We start from the raw sequence: 15968 nt of genomic DNA, 5'->3' as shown, positions 1-15968 counted from the left end.
AAGGCTGTGCTTCCTACCGCTGGCAGAGATAACTTAGACCCTCACACGGAGCCTCAGTCCTGGTCTGGGCCCAACTGCTGATTTACGTTTAGTCTTTGTCTAGTTTGGAGCCATGTTTTCTCCTTTAGTAGAATGTCAGAGGAAGGTGTTGGAGGGGGGTGGACAACTGGAAAGATTGCCCTTTAAGCTGTTAAGACCGGAGGGGAAAGGAAGCTAGCCCCTTCCTCTTTCTCCAGACTATGCCATCACTGTCTCAGTCAATCCTGGCAGGTTCCCACAGGGCCCTTCTAGACCACTCCTCTGGGGACACCCACAGACCCCAATCCCAAACCCTCTGGCCCTTTCTAACCAGTCTCTGGACCTGCTCTCACTCTTCCTGCTTCCAAGTACACCCCAGCTTTGCTGCCTCTCCCAGGGCCGGGTTTGCATACATGCCTAGAGCTTTCCCTACAGGCAAAGTTCCCAGGGCTGCAGGCCAGGCCGGGACAGCCAGGCCCAAGACAGAGTTACTGGCAGCTGTGGAAGGGTGCTCTGAGATATGGGTCTTGGGGTGAGCAATCGGGATGGCATCCTGGGGTCCCTTTCAGAGTCCTTTTTCCACTGGGGTCCTGGTCAGTCCCAGAAAGGCATTTCTAACAGAATTCTGCTTGTCATGCCCACACTCGGTGCCTTTCAACGTCTTCTCCAGGAAGCTGCCACCGCCCAGCAAGCACTGTCCCCACCAAACCAGGCCCAGTTTAAGTCCTATTCTCTGGACACCATGCTAACTAAGATCCTTGTGTTCTAATGTCTTGCTCTCTTATGCATGGGCCTCACCTCTGGCCCCTGGCCTGCACTAGGCCCTCTGCCTGGCTTCCGCACTCACTGGTCTTTTCTGTTTCAGTGTGAGCTGCCTCCTCCAGGAGGGCTTCCCTGCCAGGCTTGGTCTGAGGCTACACGGGACCATTCAGGATCTAGGGACAGTGGCACTTATCACCCAGTGTAGAGATCCATCCATATCCATGTCCCCCTGGGAGCAGGGCATGGGTCCTGATTCACTGCTCTGTCCTCAGCTTCCTGCATAGCCTCTCCCACCCCTGCACAGACCCCTGGAACTGCCAGTGAAGTTCTGAATGAGAGCAGGAGAACAAAGGGAAGGAATGAGTCCCTTGTAAAGGTGGTGGGATAAGTGTTCTTGATGGCTGAACTGTTATTGAGGACAGTCTCCCTGAGAAGCAGGTGCTGCTGGGATGAGGAAGGTTCACGAGGTCACAGCCTCCAAAGCTGGACTTCAGGTTGTGGGTCCTAGCCCTGCTACTAACACCCAGGCAGGCGACTTAACTAACATCTTTGGGTCTCAGCCCTCATCTAAAAAATGGGCCCAGTGGCAGGAGTCACTTCACAGGGCTTTTGAGAGGCAAGTTCCCAGAGCAGCGTCTGTCTGGCCTTTGGTAAGCACTCAATAAACACCCGCTATTATTATCTTTACTGTTACTGAGAGCTGGGGCAGGGGGAGGAGCTTCAGGAAGGGTGGTGTTGCTGGTTGCCGTCCACTTGCCTTCCCACTGCAAGCCTGACCTACAGCAGCCATGCACAAGGCTCCTACCCAGACACGGACCTGCAGTAGCCATGCACAAGGCTCCTCCCCAGACATGGACCTGCAGCAGCCATGCACAAAGCTGCAGCCATGCACAAGGCTCCTCCCCAGACATGGACCTGCAGTAGCCATGCACAAGGCTCCTACCCAGACATGGACCTGCACCAGCCATGCACAAGGCTCCTACCCAGACACGGACCTGCAGCAGCCATGCACAAAGCTGCAGCCATGCACAAGGCTCCTCCCCAGACATGGACCTGCAGCAGCCATGCACAAGGCTCCTACCCAGACACGGACCTGCAGCAGCCATGCACAAGGCTGCTACCCAGACACGGACCTGCAGCAGCCATGCACAAAGCTGCAGCCATGCACAAGGCTGCTACCCAGACACGGACCTGCAGCAGCCATGCACAAGGCTGCTACCCAGACACAGCACAGGGTCCATGCACAAGGCTCCTTCCCAGACACGGACCTGCAGCAGCCATGCACAAGGCTGCTCCCCAGACACGGACCTGCAGCAGCCATGCACAAAGCTGCAGCCATGCACAAGGCTGCTACCCAGACATGGACCTGCAGCAGCCATGCACAAGGCTGCTACCCAGACACAGCGCAGGGTCCATGCACAAGGCTCCTTCCCAGACACGGACCTGCAGCAGCCATGCACAAGGCTGCTCCCCAGACACAGCTCAGGGTCCATGTACACTTAGACTCTCTAGACACTCTTGGTGTTGACTGAATCTAGAAAATTCTCATCCTTCAGACACTCACCTCTTCCTGCCACTTCCTCTTATCGTGACAAGGACTAGTGCTTAGCCCACAAGCTGCAGCTTCCTTTTCTAAACAATGTGCATAATGACTTACCTACCTTATAGTGATCTTGGGTGTCCATGAATTACTATGTGGAAACTGATTAACACAATTCCTGTTACAGATCCGGCGAAGATCTTATTACTAAATATGGACTCTGAGGACCTCAGCCTGGTGCATCTCTGAGCTGTGGTCCAGGGCTCCCCAAGAAAGGAACTGCCAGCCGATTAACCTGTTCTTACAGGGCCAATCTGGTCCTCCATGGCTGTTTCTCAGGGCTCAAACTAGAGTCAGTAAGAGAGAGATGAGGACTTCAAGGCTCCAGGGAAGTAGGAGCCTGTGATGGAAAGACAAAAATAAGAAAACCAGCTAGGCGGTGGTGGTACACGCCTTTAATCCCAGCACTTGGGAGGTGCAGGGAGGTGGATCTCTGTGAGTTCGAGACCAGCCTGGTCTACAAAGTGAATTCCAGGACAGGCTCCAAAGCTACAAAGAGAAACCCTGTCAGAAAATAAATAAATCGAAAAAAAGAAAGCCAGCATATTGCCCTGCTCTTCAGAACACTTCATGATTCACCAAAACTTCAATCAGCAGACAGCCCTGAGAAGTGGCTGGGGCCTCCGTGAGGCTGAACCTGCCTGCTGCTACACAGCACCAGGGGCAGGGGCCAATTGCAGACTGGAAACTACTGGTCCAGTGTTTAAGGCCAGTCTTGGGAAACAGTCCTGGGCAGAGCCTGAGGGCAGGACCTGGGGCTCCTCTGTTCCCTAATCCTTCCAGCTACCAGGTCTCTTCCAGCTCCTCTGACCTCCATTGCTCAGGAGCCAGGACAGGGCTCCAACTCTTGTGGATTTCATGTTTTGGCCAGATTTCTAAAAACACTTTAGGGACTGTGTAAGGCTGTCAACTTTTTATTTTGCCAAGTAAGGACAATTTTTAAAACCCTGCCCTATTACTTGACAGAAGAAAGTATATAGCCCCAGACTTTACGGCAGTCTTTGAAATGGGCTGCTTTTAGCTTAATGAAAAAAAAAATCACCACAATGTCCTTATTTTCCCCAGTTTTTCCCTTGGCCACTGAAAACCACCCTGAGGTCTGCTTTTGCATCTGAGAACTGCTTGGTGCTTGAGGGTCTCACATGGATGGTTTTGAATTCTGGCTCTGCCACGGCCAAGCTGTACGACTTGGTGTGCCTCCATGTTCTGTCAGCAGCTGTGCCGGGCACCGGGGTTGGCAGCCTGTGTCTGCAGAGTAGCAGCTCGGGAAGCACTGAGAGTCCCTTCCCCCATCTGCCCTGCCTATAGCTCCCATGGGCCAAAGGACAGGGGCCCCCTTCATAGCTTAGTGACCAAGGGCCCTGGCGAACCTGTGGCAAAGGGACCCAATAATCCTGCCTCAAAACCTTCAACCTAGCTATTCCTGTCTGTTGGAGGCCTGCACTCAGGATAAAGGCAGGACTGAGCTTCCAGAGAGAAAGGTCCAAGAGTTCCTTTTTCCACTTCTCTCTAGTGGGCAAAGCCCTTCTCCTCCTTAAAACCTGGCTGACGTCACTTTCTTGTGCCTGGACAGTAACTCATTCCCAAATGGGAGTCACACACTGTACTCAGCCCTCCCTACCAGCGTCTGACAGCCCATCGAGGAAGAACCAAGAACACATGGGGCACAGACTTCAACTCTGGGGCCACCACAGGGTCTGCAGTGGAGCCTGAAGTAGAGTGGGCAGAGAGTGTTTCCAAGAAGAGACAATGTTCAAACTGGGCTTTGAGGGATGCAAAGGAGTTAGCGACACAGCAGTGGGTGTGAGAAAGGAGGAAGGAACCCGCCTCAGGAAAAGTACACAGAGCATCTAACAGCACCTTGTGGGTCACTTCCAAGAGAAGGCACGGAAAGCGTCTGTGGGAAGAACTTCCTGGGGTTTGGAGGTGTGCAAGCCACTGGACCCAGGAAGGAGGACCATTTTAAGGTGTTCACTATCTGGGTACTGTCGGCAAGTTTAGGGATAAAATCCTGAAGGCGAAACTATCCTCCAAAAGGCAACATAAAGTAGCAGGATTCGGAACTCACCATGAAACGGGGAGGAAAGTGCCCAAAAGTCCAGAATTCAAGGACAGGAAGAGGGGGCAGAGAGAAGAGGCAGGAGGCAGGAGCCATCCTCCTCCCCAGCAAGGAGGCCCACTGGGGGCTAGAGACAGCTTGTCTAGCTGCACAAGGTTCTGAGTTTAATGGCCTGCATCCTGGGGGGGGGGCAGGAAATAGGAATGGGGCCCTTAAACTCAGACCCTTACTAAGGCAGAACAGCAGACAGCTAAGAGCATGGTCCCAGGAGTCTTGTTCTGGATTCAAATGCTGCGTCTACCACTTGTTAGCCATGCTGCTGTTGGACAAGTCATTTAACTTCTTTAGTGTGTTTGGGCTTTGTTTATTTGCTGTTTGTTTTTAGACCGGGTCTCACTATGTAGCTCTGGCTGTCCTAGAACTCACTCTGTAGACTAGGCTGGCCTCAAACTCACACAGATCTGTCTGCCTCTGCCTCCCGAGTGCTGGGATCAAAGGTGTGAGCCTCCAGGACTGGCTGTCATTGAACTTCTTAATGCCTCAATCTCTATGTGTGTTTGTGTGTGCAAAGTGCCTGTGCGGTGGGGGCTGGGAATATAGCTCTGAGACAGAGGGCTTGCCTAGCATGCACAAGGTCCTGGGTTAGATCTCTAGCCCCACCACAAAAACAGTGCCAGATGTGGTGATCCCAGCACTTGAGCTGAGGATGGAGAAGTTGGAGTGTAGGGTCAGCCTAAGCCAGTTACAAAGACCCTGTATGCACGAGCATGTGTGTGTGTGTGTATGTGTGTGTGTGTGTGTGTGTGTGTGTGTGCGTGCGCGAGCGTGCACACACACACACACACCAAAAATAAGAGAGCCTGAAGGAGTTGCTGACATGTTTACTCTCCATTCCTAGGTTATGCACCCTTCCTCCTCCTTCTGCTGGACCAAGGGTCCCCCTTTCCTCCCCATCCCACTTCTCCCGTTAAGTGGCCTCTAAACCTGCTGGCAGAAGAGATGAGTGAATGCATTGATTGGCTGACCCCTTCCCTGGGGATATAAGGCATACACCATGACAATATCTGTTGAGCTGTGTGCTCGGCCATCAGATCCTGTCTCCTAACTCCATTTTCTCACCTGAGAAATGAAGCTATGTATCTGCCAAAGATTTGAGGCCTCTGGAGCAGAGGTCTCTGCTCCCGTGCTCTGGAGCAAGGATGGACTAGACTAAGAAGCTCCGCAGCGTCCCCTCACCTCAAGGAGGATGCTCCCTGGGGCTCCAGACTGCACCTGGGTGGGGGCTGCCCCTCCTGCAGAGGGTGGCAATTGGGCCCAGATGGGCCAGAGCAAAAGCATCTGGATTATGCTGACAAAGCCACTCTTTCTTGCCCTTCTTCTCTCCCTACCTCCCCCCAATCCCCAGAGACAGCCAAGCCCAGCAAAAAATAAACCCAAAAGCAGAGACCTGGACACTCCAGGGAGGGGCTGAAAGAAAGGAAGGGCCAGGGAGATGCAGTGGAGACCCCCTCGCTCACTCCGGAGCCTTCAGGTGCTGGTCTTATTTCCTTTCCGATGTTGGGCTCACAGGAAGCAGCAGAGGGAGAGGGAGGAATGACTGTCTCTCTTTGCCTGCCTCCCTCAGGTGCTGCCCATGGATTCTTAGCCCAATTAGTCTGCTGCCTGGGGCTGTGCCCCTGCTCTTCACCCCCAGGTGCCAAGCTCCAGGGCACACAGATCCTGCCTTGGGGACAGAGTTGCCCAGTCTGCCTGGAGTCTTGGGGGGGGTTCCATTAGGGTTCCAGAGGTCAGACTATACCTTCTCTCCAGTCCCACAAAGCCTCCAGGTGATTGGCAACCTCCTGGGTATCCTCCAGATGCTCCCGTCTTCTGAAGGGCCCTAGCAGAAGGCACTAGAGACGCCCCTCTCCCATCCCAACTCCTGAATCAGCAGCCCCTCTCCGTGAGCACAGCTCTGTGAATGCGATTCTAAGTAAGTGGGTCCTCTTTCCTGCGAGGCCCATCTGGCAGAAGAGGGCATGAGGCTGAGGATTAGAGTGGATTAGGGATGGGCATCTTCCCATGATGGGTCCCTGGGTTCCAGGGCCACTGGTACTGGGTCCCTCTCTGACTGTGTCCACTAATGGGGGGTGGGGAGGGAGAGGCAAGAACCATGAAGCCCAAACCTTGGCTACACATTGGCACTCTTGAGGTGAGACAGACACACACCCACAGAGCCAGAACCCCAGGCCCCAGTGTTTTTAGAGACTGTTCCCAGCAGCTTCCCCATAGCCTACACCACTTCCTATCTGCTCCCTGCAGGCAAGGCTCTGGTTCCCCAAGCCTGGCAAAGCTGGCTGATGTCATCTGTGACACAAAAGATCCCATAAGGATCCCAGAGGCTCAGGTTAGTGACTGTAGTCACTAGCTGGGTGACGTCCCCTACTCAGTGGGAAGTGAAGATGACTGTCCCCTGACACAGTGGCTGTGAGGCCTGAGGATGCAGAAAGAAGCTTGGAGGGAGAGGCACTGACACCACCCAAGGCAGGAGAACATGAGTCTAGGACTTTGAGGTTAGCCTGGGTTAGAGGGAGATTCATCCTAGAAAAGAAAAAGAGCTCAGATGGACCTGGAGGACGCTCCCCAGAAGTCACGAAGTTCCAGGCTCCCAGCAGACACACCAGTGACAAAGGCAATGGCGTCCCTACTACTTCCTCAGCCCGCACCCCCACACACACGAGCCCAGGACCCCTGTCAGGCCTGCCATCAGAAGCACAGACAGGACGACGGTGGCTAACTCATGCCTGGCACAGCACTGGCTGCTCTCCTTCCTCAGCCCTGACCACCCAGGAGGCAGCTGTGATTCCCACTGTCCAGACTGGAATGCCCGACGGAGCTCAGAGACTAAGTAACTTTCAGGACAGCTAAGGGCAGCAGCAGAAACAAACCCCGTCTGTCAGAGGGAGCCCACAGTCCTATGTCCCCATTCTTGTGTGGGACTAGCTCTGGGGAACTGAAAAGCTTTCCCCTTCCCTCCAACCCTCAATCTCCACAGCAGAGCTGTCCAGGTCTGGCACTGAGGAGAACCAGAGTAGGGAAAGTTCCTCCCAGGGATCCTTCAGGGCAGGCCCCAGAGCCTCCTCCCCCTGTTCCCGGGGCCACTTCAGTGACTCTGATGGCTCAGCGAACTTTAATCACGCACTCAAAATGCTGCCACCAGCCAAAGAATAACCACCTCCTCGAGCATGTCTGACTCCAAGATTGTAAGGCTATGGGCTTCTTCAGCAGTGGGGCCTGCAGTCAGACATCCAGCAGGGCTTCCTCAACCGGAAGAAATGTGCTAGAGATAGGCAGCGGCCTAACCCAGAACTCCAGAAGTGGGGAGCAGCAGGTGCCAGGGAAAGCGATGGTCACCCCCACACGCACACTGCTTGCAAAGGAAAAACAGAAGCACAAAATTGCCATGGGTCACACACTCTAAGTCATTCCCAGTCACGGTGTGAAGGTGTTGGAGCATCAGGTTTCGGCAGTGCTGTCTGGGAGGCTAAGTGTGACCTTGGAGGGGAGTGTGTCCCGGTCTGTGCCTGGGTATACACGGTCACACACTGCAGGGTTGGGCAAAGTGGCTCAGGGGGCCTTATGGGAGGAGCCCAAGCCAGTCCCACTGAATTACATAGTCCCCAGACTGACCAGGGGTAGCCTGAAGCCCTAGGAAAGCAAAGGCAGAAACTGCACGAAGGGAGTCGCCCTGGTCTGTCCCGGCCCAGATGTCCGTCTCTGACGCCGGCGAGAAGGTGGGACATTAGCTCCTTCTGGGTGATGCTGCATGGGCCACCTGTGACATCTGTGGGCTGCAGTGAGCTTGCCTGTCCTCGAAGCAGCTAAGTAGTTTCCACTATAAAATCTTGTCACTGCCCCCTGACTGCTGGCGTGTGCTGCTCTGGAGGGGCCTGATGCAGCTGGGGATAACAGCTCTGGGTTGAGGCTTTTCCTTGTGAACTATATGGCCTTCCTTTCCTGGGATTCGCTTTCCTGGTCTGTCAGCTGGGGAGGATAACAGGGCCCACTTCATCAGGCTGGGAAGGGTGAGTGTCCACACAGAGTCAGAAATCTCAGTTTGAACTCCAAGGGTCACATCAGGTGACCTCAGAGAGCAGAGGGATGGCTCTGGACAGGGAGTGTGGATGGAAGGTCTGGCCTCCCTGCATCTGCTACTGATTTGCCATGTGATTTTGGTCTCCAGAGCCTTAGTTTTCTCAGAGGCAGGATGGGGCAGTGAGACTGTGGGTGAGAACTGACCCGGTCTGGGTGTCCCATGTGGGGATAACATTTAGTCCAGGCCTGTCTCAGGTTGGGGTGGGGTACTCCAGGGTTAGGAATGAACAGGCCCCAGAAGCCGTGGCCACCTCCTCCCCTCCCCATTCCCACAGCTTCTGACCCCAGGGACAAGGCTGAGGGAGGATGTTTACAGAGCCTTAAACCTTCACTTAGAGAAGTTTGCTGGGGGCTGGGAGCAAGGGTTGAGCGGTGAGAACTTCACAGTGGCCAGGGAGGCGCAGTGAGATTGGGGGAAGGAGGGTTCGGTTGTAGCCCCTCGTAGGCTGGGGCTCCGCAGGTGCTCGTGTGGTCTAGACAGTACCACAGGGAGTGAGTCTGCCCTAGGAGCTCAGTAAAGAGGACTTCACAGAGCGCAGAGAACAAGGAGGGTGGAGATGCACACCAGTTCACAGGGCACTGGGGTGAGAGGGCAGAGTGGCAGGACAGAAAGAGTGGAGAAGGGTCCGGTGATCCTAACAAGGAGGAAACAGGGCAGGCACCGTCCATCTCCAAGGAGCACAGCTGAGAGCCAGAGAAGCTGACTTCACTCCTAGGTGCCACGGACAGTGCAGGTCCTGGGGAGACCAGCTGGCTGGCGAGGAAGGTGTTTCAGCCCCCTCCTTCCCAAGTCTTCTCTCCTAGCCCTTCTGTGGGAATCCCATCACACTGGCTCAGGTCTCTGAAAACAGGTCCTAACTGATGCTAAGCATGGAACCCGCCCCCCAACTTGGAGAGAGTGGGAGTTAAGCTAGAAAAGCAATTCTTGACAAGAACACAAGACCCTACTGTGGAAAGGCTGAGAAACTCCATGTCTGGACCCCATAGAGAACAGGAGGTACTTCTGTGTCAGCTCCTTCCCGAGCCCCGACCCCAGTACCCATTCCTCCCACTCAGCCCCTAGCAGTTCACTCAGCTCTTTCCTACCCATTAGCCCATCCACGAAGAAAGCCCAAATTGTGGGACTTCCTCTCGCTCTGATGGCCTACAATCTAAAGCTCAGAGAGACTCTAAAGCTAACATAGTATCACACAGCACTTGATAGGTAGGGGCTCCTGGCATCTCTGTCTCCCTGACATCCATGATCCATAGCCAATCCCCTGAGATCCCTAAATATCCAGACACTGTCACGCCATGTTTCTCCCTCTAGAGCTCCAAGGAATGTCTCCACCCTGGGCTCCTAGACACAAGTGCTCAGGACATAGGTGCTTCTAGCCAGGGCATTCCTGGCATCCGGAAAGGGCCGGATGTGGGGCAAAGGTGTCGTCAGATTTAGCTCCTGGGAGGAAGAGGAGGCCCCTCCAAGGAGTCTTGGTAGTGGCAGGTCTGTGTTAGGTTGCTTTCATCTCAGTGACTGTTCCGGGGACAGGCGTGCAGGCTGAAGAACCAAGCTCAGAGCCAAATGACGTCTCCAGGCTCAGCGCTGGCTTGGAAAAGTCACCTCCAGGGAGGAAACTTTGGAAGGCACATCTGTGGCCTGTGTCTTATCCTTTACACACCACCACCACCACCACCACCACCACCTCCACCAGGGCTCTACCCGTAAGCTGTACCTCTAGCTCCGGTGCATCACATTCAGTGGGCACCAGAACCCCTAACCCACCGGCACTGAACTCTACCACTCCACTGAGTCTCTACATCCAGCAGAGGCTCGTCCAGTTGTTTTGGGGTACACTGAGATGTGGGTGCTCCTGATCATTCACCTGGACCCAAAACCTGACCTTATATCCTGCAGAAATTCACAGTTGCCACCTCAACAGGAAGTCCCCTTCCTCTATTCTTCATTGTGCCACTTTCTGTTCCCCAAGGTTCTGCGGGCCCCTATTCTCGTGGGGCAGAGGCAGGTGCGCATATACCAGTGGGGGCAAGTAGAAAGACACAGGCAAGAAAAGCCAGGCAAAAGGGTGGCCAGGCAGGTGGCCATGTAGACAGACAGATGACAGACACAGAGGCATCGAAATCAATAACTGGATAGGCCCACATAGCGTGGACACAGATGGACAGAAAGGCTGTGGGACAGACAGACAGATAGACAGACACACACAAGGGGAAACTTAAGTCTAGCAGAGGGACACACAGACAGATTGTGAAGTGGCCAGTAGGTGGACAAAGTGGGCTGCCCAGAAGACCCTAAGACTGGCAGTAGTAAGGGGACTTAAGAGCAGCACACTGTCCCTGCCGGGCACTCCTAAGCATCCCAGCGCCAGGCCCAGCCCATTAACCGATATGGCCTGGGCCTCTCATGTTCCTGGCTGGGCCAGGCCTTCCCCCAAGACCGCCTAACGAGCTGCCAAAATTCACTCTTTACATCCAAGAGGGGTCAGTGTTTTGAAAGTTGTAGGAGCCTGCTGAGGGAAGGAGGGGCCCCACAGCGTCACTGTTTCCAAACATACCCCTCTCTTCTTTCTTTTTCCCCATGCCCAGAGCCAGGCCTAGTACAGCGGGCCAGCAAAGCAGGAGAGCTGGGCCCAGCCTGCAGGGCAAGGCAGGACAAGACAGGGCAGGGCAGCCAGGGCAGTCGGGGCAGCCTGCTGCCTCCGCTGTTTCGAAGTCGAGGGTGCAGGGCAAGGCTAATGAAGACACAGTTAAAGTTGGGAACAGCACACAGGCCTGTCAGGGCCATAGGGACCCTAGACACCTACAATCAGAGGCCAGTCCTAAGCTGGCACAGCCTGTTTCTGAAGAGGGAAATCTCCAAGGGACCAGGTGGGAGCACAACATGGCTATTGAGCCTGAAAAGAGATGGCAGGAAAATGTGGGGGCTAGGGGACACAGCTGGGGGGACTTGAAGAAAAGAGCCCCACTTTAGTGGCTTCGCAGACTTGGTAAAGCAGAGACCAGCAAGAAGCTGAAAGCCCAGAGTAGCTGGGACAGAGCAATGGGGTTCTGCGATTAGGATGAAAGTAAGAAGAGGAGGGAGAAGAGGTCAGACGAGGGCAGCAGGGGTCAGCGCTGAGAGATCAAGGGTTAGGACCAAGCTGGGGGACCAAAAAGGGGGCTCAGGTCCGAGAGGGAGGGCTGAGGGACTGCCGCGGGGCAGGAGCAGGAGGTGGAGCCAGCGGGGGCGGCGGTCCCCAAAGGAGCCCGGCTCACGCGGGGCACGCGAAGGGGCGCTGGGTTCCCCAACTTACATGAAGACGTGGTAGACGAAGGCCCAGCCGCGGGGCCGCTCCAGCACGTTGTAGACCCAGTTCTGCAGGCGGCGGTAGCGCTTGTGCGCGGCGGAGGAGCGCTGGCCGCAGGCGGAGCCCGAGCCCGAGCCCGGCCCAGGGAGGGGCGCGCCCGGCGGCAGGGGGCTGCCCAGAAGGCCCAGGCGACGCGGAGAGCCGCCCCCGCCCGCCTCGCCCTGTTCGCTCTGCACGGCGGTGAGCGCCACCAGCTCGGCGCGGGGGGCGTCCCCAGGCGGGGGGCCCAGGCCGAGGCGGCGCGGGGGGGCCTCGGCCATGGGCGGCGCCGGGCAGGGGGCCGGGGCGTTGCGGGGCGGGGGCGCACTCGGGCCGCTCAGAGGCACATGGCTCGAACCCCGGGCCGGCGAGGCGACCCTGGGCGCGCACGCGGGCGGCGGGGGCTAGGGGCCGGGCCGGGGCCGTGCGGGGACCGGGGGCGGTCGCTCGGAGCCTCGGGGCCGCGGGAGCCCGTACTGACCGCCCGCTTCCCCGGCGACTGGGGCGGCTCTTTCCGACTCCAACTCTCTTATTACGCGCTCCATGCCGCTCGCCTTTCCACCTGCCGCCGGCGCGCCGCTCACATGTCACCCTCCCCCGCCCCGCCCCGCCCCTCCCCCGCCCGCCCCGCGGCCGCCTTCCCAAATCGGGAGGGAGCGAGAGAGGCGAGCGCGGGGAGGGGACCTGTGCCCTACGCGGCGGGGCAGGGCGCGCGGTCCTCTCGGTCGGTGTGTGCTGGCCCCGAGCGCGTGGCGCTGGCAACACGAGGGGCATCGAGGTCGGGCATATACTAACTAGTGGTGGCCCTGGTGTTAGGCGCTGAGGAGGGAGATTGGGACGCCTCGTGCGTGGTTGTGGAAAGTGGGGCGTGGAGTGGAGTTGTGGCCGCGGTCTCGCGAGGGACACTCATATTGTACAGTGATGGTGTGTGTATGTGTGTCCAGAGAAGTGCCTACTTGTTCGCACTACCAGGCTACCCGTGGGTCTGTGTGGTTTCAGTGTGAGTGGATGGATGGATGGATGGATGGATGTGAAGATGAGTGAGCGGGGCAGTGCAGCGCGACGGGTGGTGTAAGCGAGGTGTGCCCATCGGGTTGTGCCCTTGGTTTCTTGTACAGGGTGTTTAAAGTTCGCGGAGTGCTGAGTGAGGTTGGGACAGCAGCTGTCGCTTCTCCCGCTGTTACCTGAAGGGTCTGGTGCCCTAACAGCTACCGAGACGTGTGGGGCGGTGTAGCTCACAGCTGGGCCCAGATGTGTCTCTCCTTGAAGCTTCCCTTCTTGTTGATGAAGGAGGAGACCCTAGTTGACCACCCTGAGCAGAGGAGGCGCTCCCCTGATCACAGCCCTGCCCTCATCTCCCCACTCCATCCCTGCCTCCCTGGGAATACCCCCTCTCCCATTCTATCCTGGGAAACTTGCTTAGGGCAAATAGGAAGTAGAGAAGTGAGCACTGAGCAAATGTTTGGGGGTCTGGACAGAGCCTTCCCAAAGGCCTCTAGAGTTCCACCGGACTTTTTCTAAGAGCAACCCGCTCCAGCAGAAGTTCTCAGTGCCTGACCTTCATTTCCAGGTGTGGGCTGGTTGGCCCCTTCCCTTCGCCCCGTGCTAGGTGGTGATTCGGGTTTGCTGACCCTCCTTCCCTCTTCCCCAGCCTAAAGCAGTGGCCAAACCAGCCGCTCCTTCCGCGGGCCCTGCCCCAGGGTGAAGCGCTTCCGCAGCAAACTCTTCCCCGCTCCTCCTCGGGGAGATCTCGGGGGACATAGCTAGCCGGAGGGGCGGGGGAGGGGGCGGGCTGCAAGCTCGATTCTCAGCTGTCAGCAAAGGCAGCATTGATCTTTTGAGCGTCAAGGGGGGGGGGGAGAGCAGGAGGGAGGGCTGTGGGCCGGGAGGGCGTGCAGGATCAGAGATCCCCAAGCTAGGCTTGGCAGCCAGCCGTACCCCCAACCCCTAGTGACCTTTCCCCCTCCTGCCCAGCTGGAATGCGTTCTGAGGTCTGACGTGGATCTCTCCACTGCTGCTGGTGCTGGGAGAGCACAGGACTTGGTGCCCCCGTGTAGGTCATGGTCTGATCTACTGACGGCTGGAGGGTTCTAGACCTCAGGGCCCCACTACGGATGCAGTGCCAGGGCTAGATGGAGCCATCCTCCCTATTACTAACGGCAGTAGATCCCCCTTCCCCATATATGGCATTGCCCTGACTGTAACCGGCAGTACTCCATGAGGGGCCCAGGGTGGGAGTCAAGTCTGGGGTTCAAGCCACACAATGGAAAGTGGCCACTGGGAGTGGTTTGAGGTTTTGATCTTGGGCGCCATGGAACGGAACTTGAATTCAGGTTGCCCCTATCAGCACTCAGAATATCTAAAATTGGGTCTGTTCCAGGAAATCTGACCCTCTAGTTCAGCATCACCTGTGAACCTATGCCTCTCTTCGCATGTGGGGGACTGCTGAGCTTCCTGTCCTTTTTGAGTAGAACGCTCTCTTCAGACGGTGGCGGGGGAGGTGGGGGGCTCATGACTTTTCCAGCTCATGCTCTAGAACACCCCATCAAAGGTTGGGGGGAGGTAAAGGCTGTGGTTCCAGCTGGAGTGCAAGTTAGGTTTCCGAAGCACTCCCAGGGGTCCCAGAGGCCATGTCTGCAGGCAGACACCTCATTGCGGGGGGGGGGAGGGGTCACATGCACTGATATGAAAAGTGGGGAGACACGGAGTTCTCCCTGAGGTGTGGGGAGGCAAAGTTGAACTGTTATGTTGTGGGGTGTGTGTGTGTGTGTGTGTGTGTGTGTGTGTGTGTGTGTGTGTGTAGGAGGCACAGGAGAGAGTCCAGAGAGGACAGGTGGCCACTCTGAGAGTCACTCAGTGGCCTTTTTGTGCCCATCCGGATTCCCAGGACATGACAGAGTGGACTTTCCTCACTGCAGCCTTGAGTGACTAAGAGACTTTTCTGAGCAAACAGCTGTCTCTGGCTGCCCAGGTCTGGCCCCCCCTGACAGAGGGAGATGGGGTAATGGATGCTGTGACTTCCCCCACTCCATCCTTTAGCTCACCCATCTATCCCCTCCACTCCACCCTCAGCAACGTTCTCCCTGGTAACCCAGCCACTCTGCTCTGTCCAGTTCATCCCCTGCCCCATGTTTCTCCCAGGCTCTGAGTTTCCAGGGCCGTATAAGAACAGGCCAAACTCCCCGATCTGCTGTAATCCATCCCTGTCTCCACCATCCATCAATGGAGCAGATATTGATTGAGAGGAAGGGTGGGGAGCCTGAGTGTTCCCATTTGCTGAGCACTAGCTGTGGGCCAGGTCCTATCCTTTACAAAGAATCCAGTCCCGTGCTTTGTGGGAAACGGGCTGAGAGATAGGGAGATGCACCTAAGGATGCACAGCCAGGTGGTGACCTGGGATTGTCAGTGCCCTGTGCTTTCCCAGCGCTGACATGTGGGCCCTGAGTGCTGGGGTGGGGGAGGGATTGGAGGAGTTGATGCTGGATCTCTAGGCAGGTAGGATGCCCAGATCTGAAAGGATCAAGTAGCTGGCACCTTGGTTCTGGAGGTTAGGTTCAAGCCTGGTATTGACTCCTGTCATGACCTTAGGACATTTCACGGCTCGAATTCCTTGCTGGAATGGGAGGGCTGGCTTCACTCAGCAGTTTCCAGCCCCTGTCAGCACCAGGAGTCCTTTCTTAACAGACGGAATTATAAGGTGATCAAGAATGGTGCAGGCGGGGGGGGGGGCTTCAGACTCCACCCACCTGCTTATTTCTCCTCCATCTCTGATGGTCTCCCTGCACAGCTGGCTACACAGTCCTGAATTTATAGCAATTCACCTGCCCATCGCCGGGTGCTGGGGTTAGTGTGTGTTACCTCACTTGACTTTCCCCTGGGTTTTCTTTCTTTTTTTTTTTCCTTTTCTTCCCCCCCCCCCCCCAGACAGAGTTTCTCTGTAGCTTTGGAGACCAGGCTGGCCTTGAACTCACAGAAATCCTCCTGTTTCTACCTCCCAAGTGTGTGCCACCACTGTCCGACATACCCTGGGTTTTCTTATGGCTGCTGGATTGCTGGAGGCCAAGGAGAAAGA

General features: G+C 56.3%; 1 protein-coding gene across 1 annotated transcript in view; it reads right to left on the bottom strand.

Annotated features, from left to right (window-relative positions):
- Kcnq4 (potassium voltage-gated channel subfamily Q member 4) overlaps positions 1-12456 on the bottom strand; it is a 52986-nt gene extending 40530 nt beyond the window's left edge. The window contains exon 1 of the mRNA XM_041651932.1: positions 11864-12456. Within this exon, the coding sequence (XP_041507866.1) occupies positions 11864-12177 (314 nt within the window). The 5' untranslated portion in view covers positions 12178-12456. The remainder of the gene's footprint in view (positions 1-11863) is intronic.
- Positions 12457-15968: the final 3512 nt, after the last annotated feature.

This window comes from Microtus oregoni, unplaced genomic scaffold (assembly GCF_018167655.1).
Source record: "Microtus oregoni isolate MIOR12 unplaced genomic scaffold, Mior012 000005F_ref0000423, whole genome shotgun sequence".
Lineage (NCBI taxonomy): Eukaryota > Metazoa > Chordata > Mammalia > Rodentia > Cricetidae > Microtus > Microtus oregoni.
This window is presented reverse-complemented; position numbering and strand designations above follow the sequence as displayed.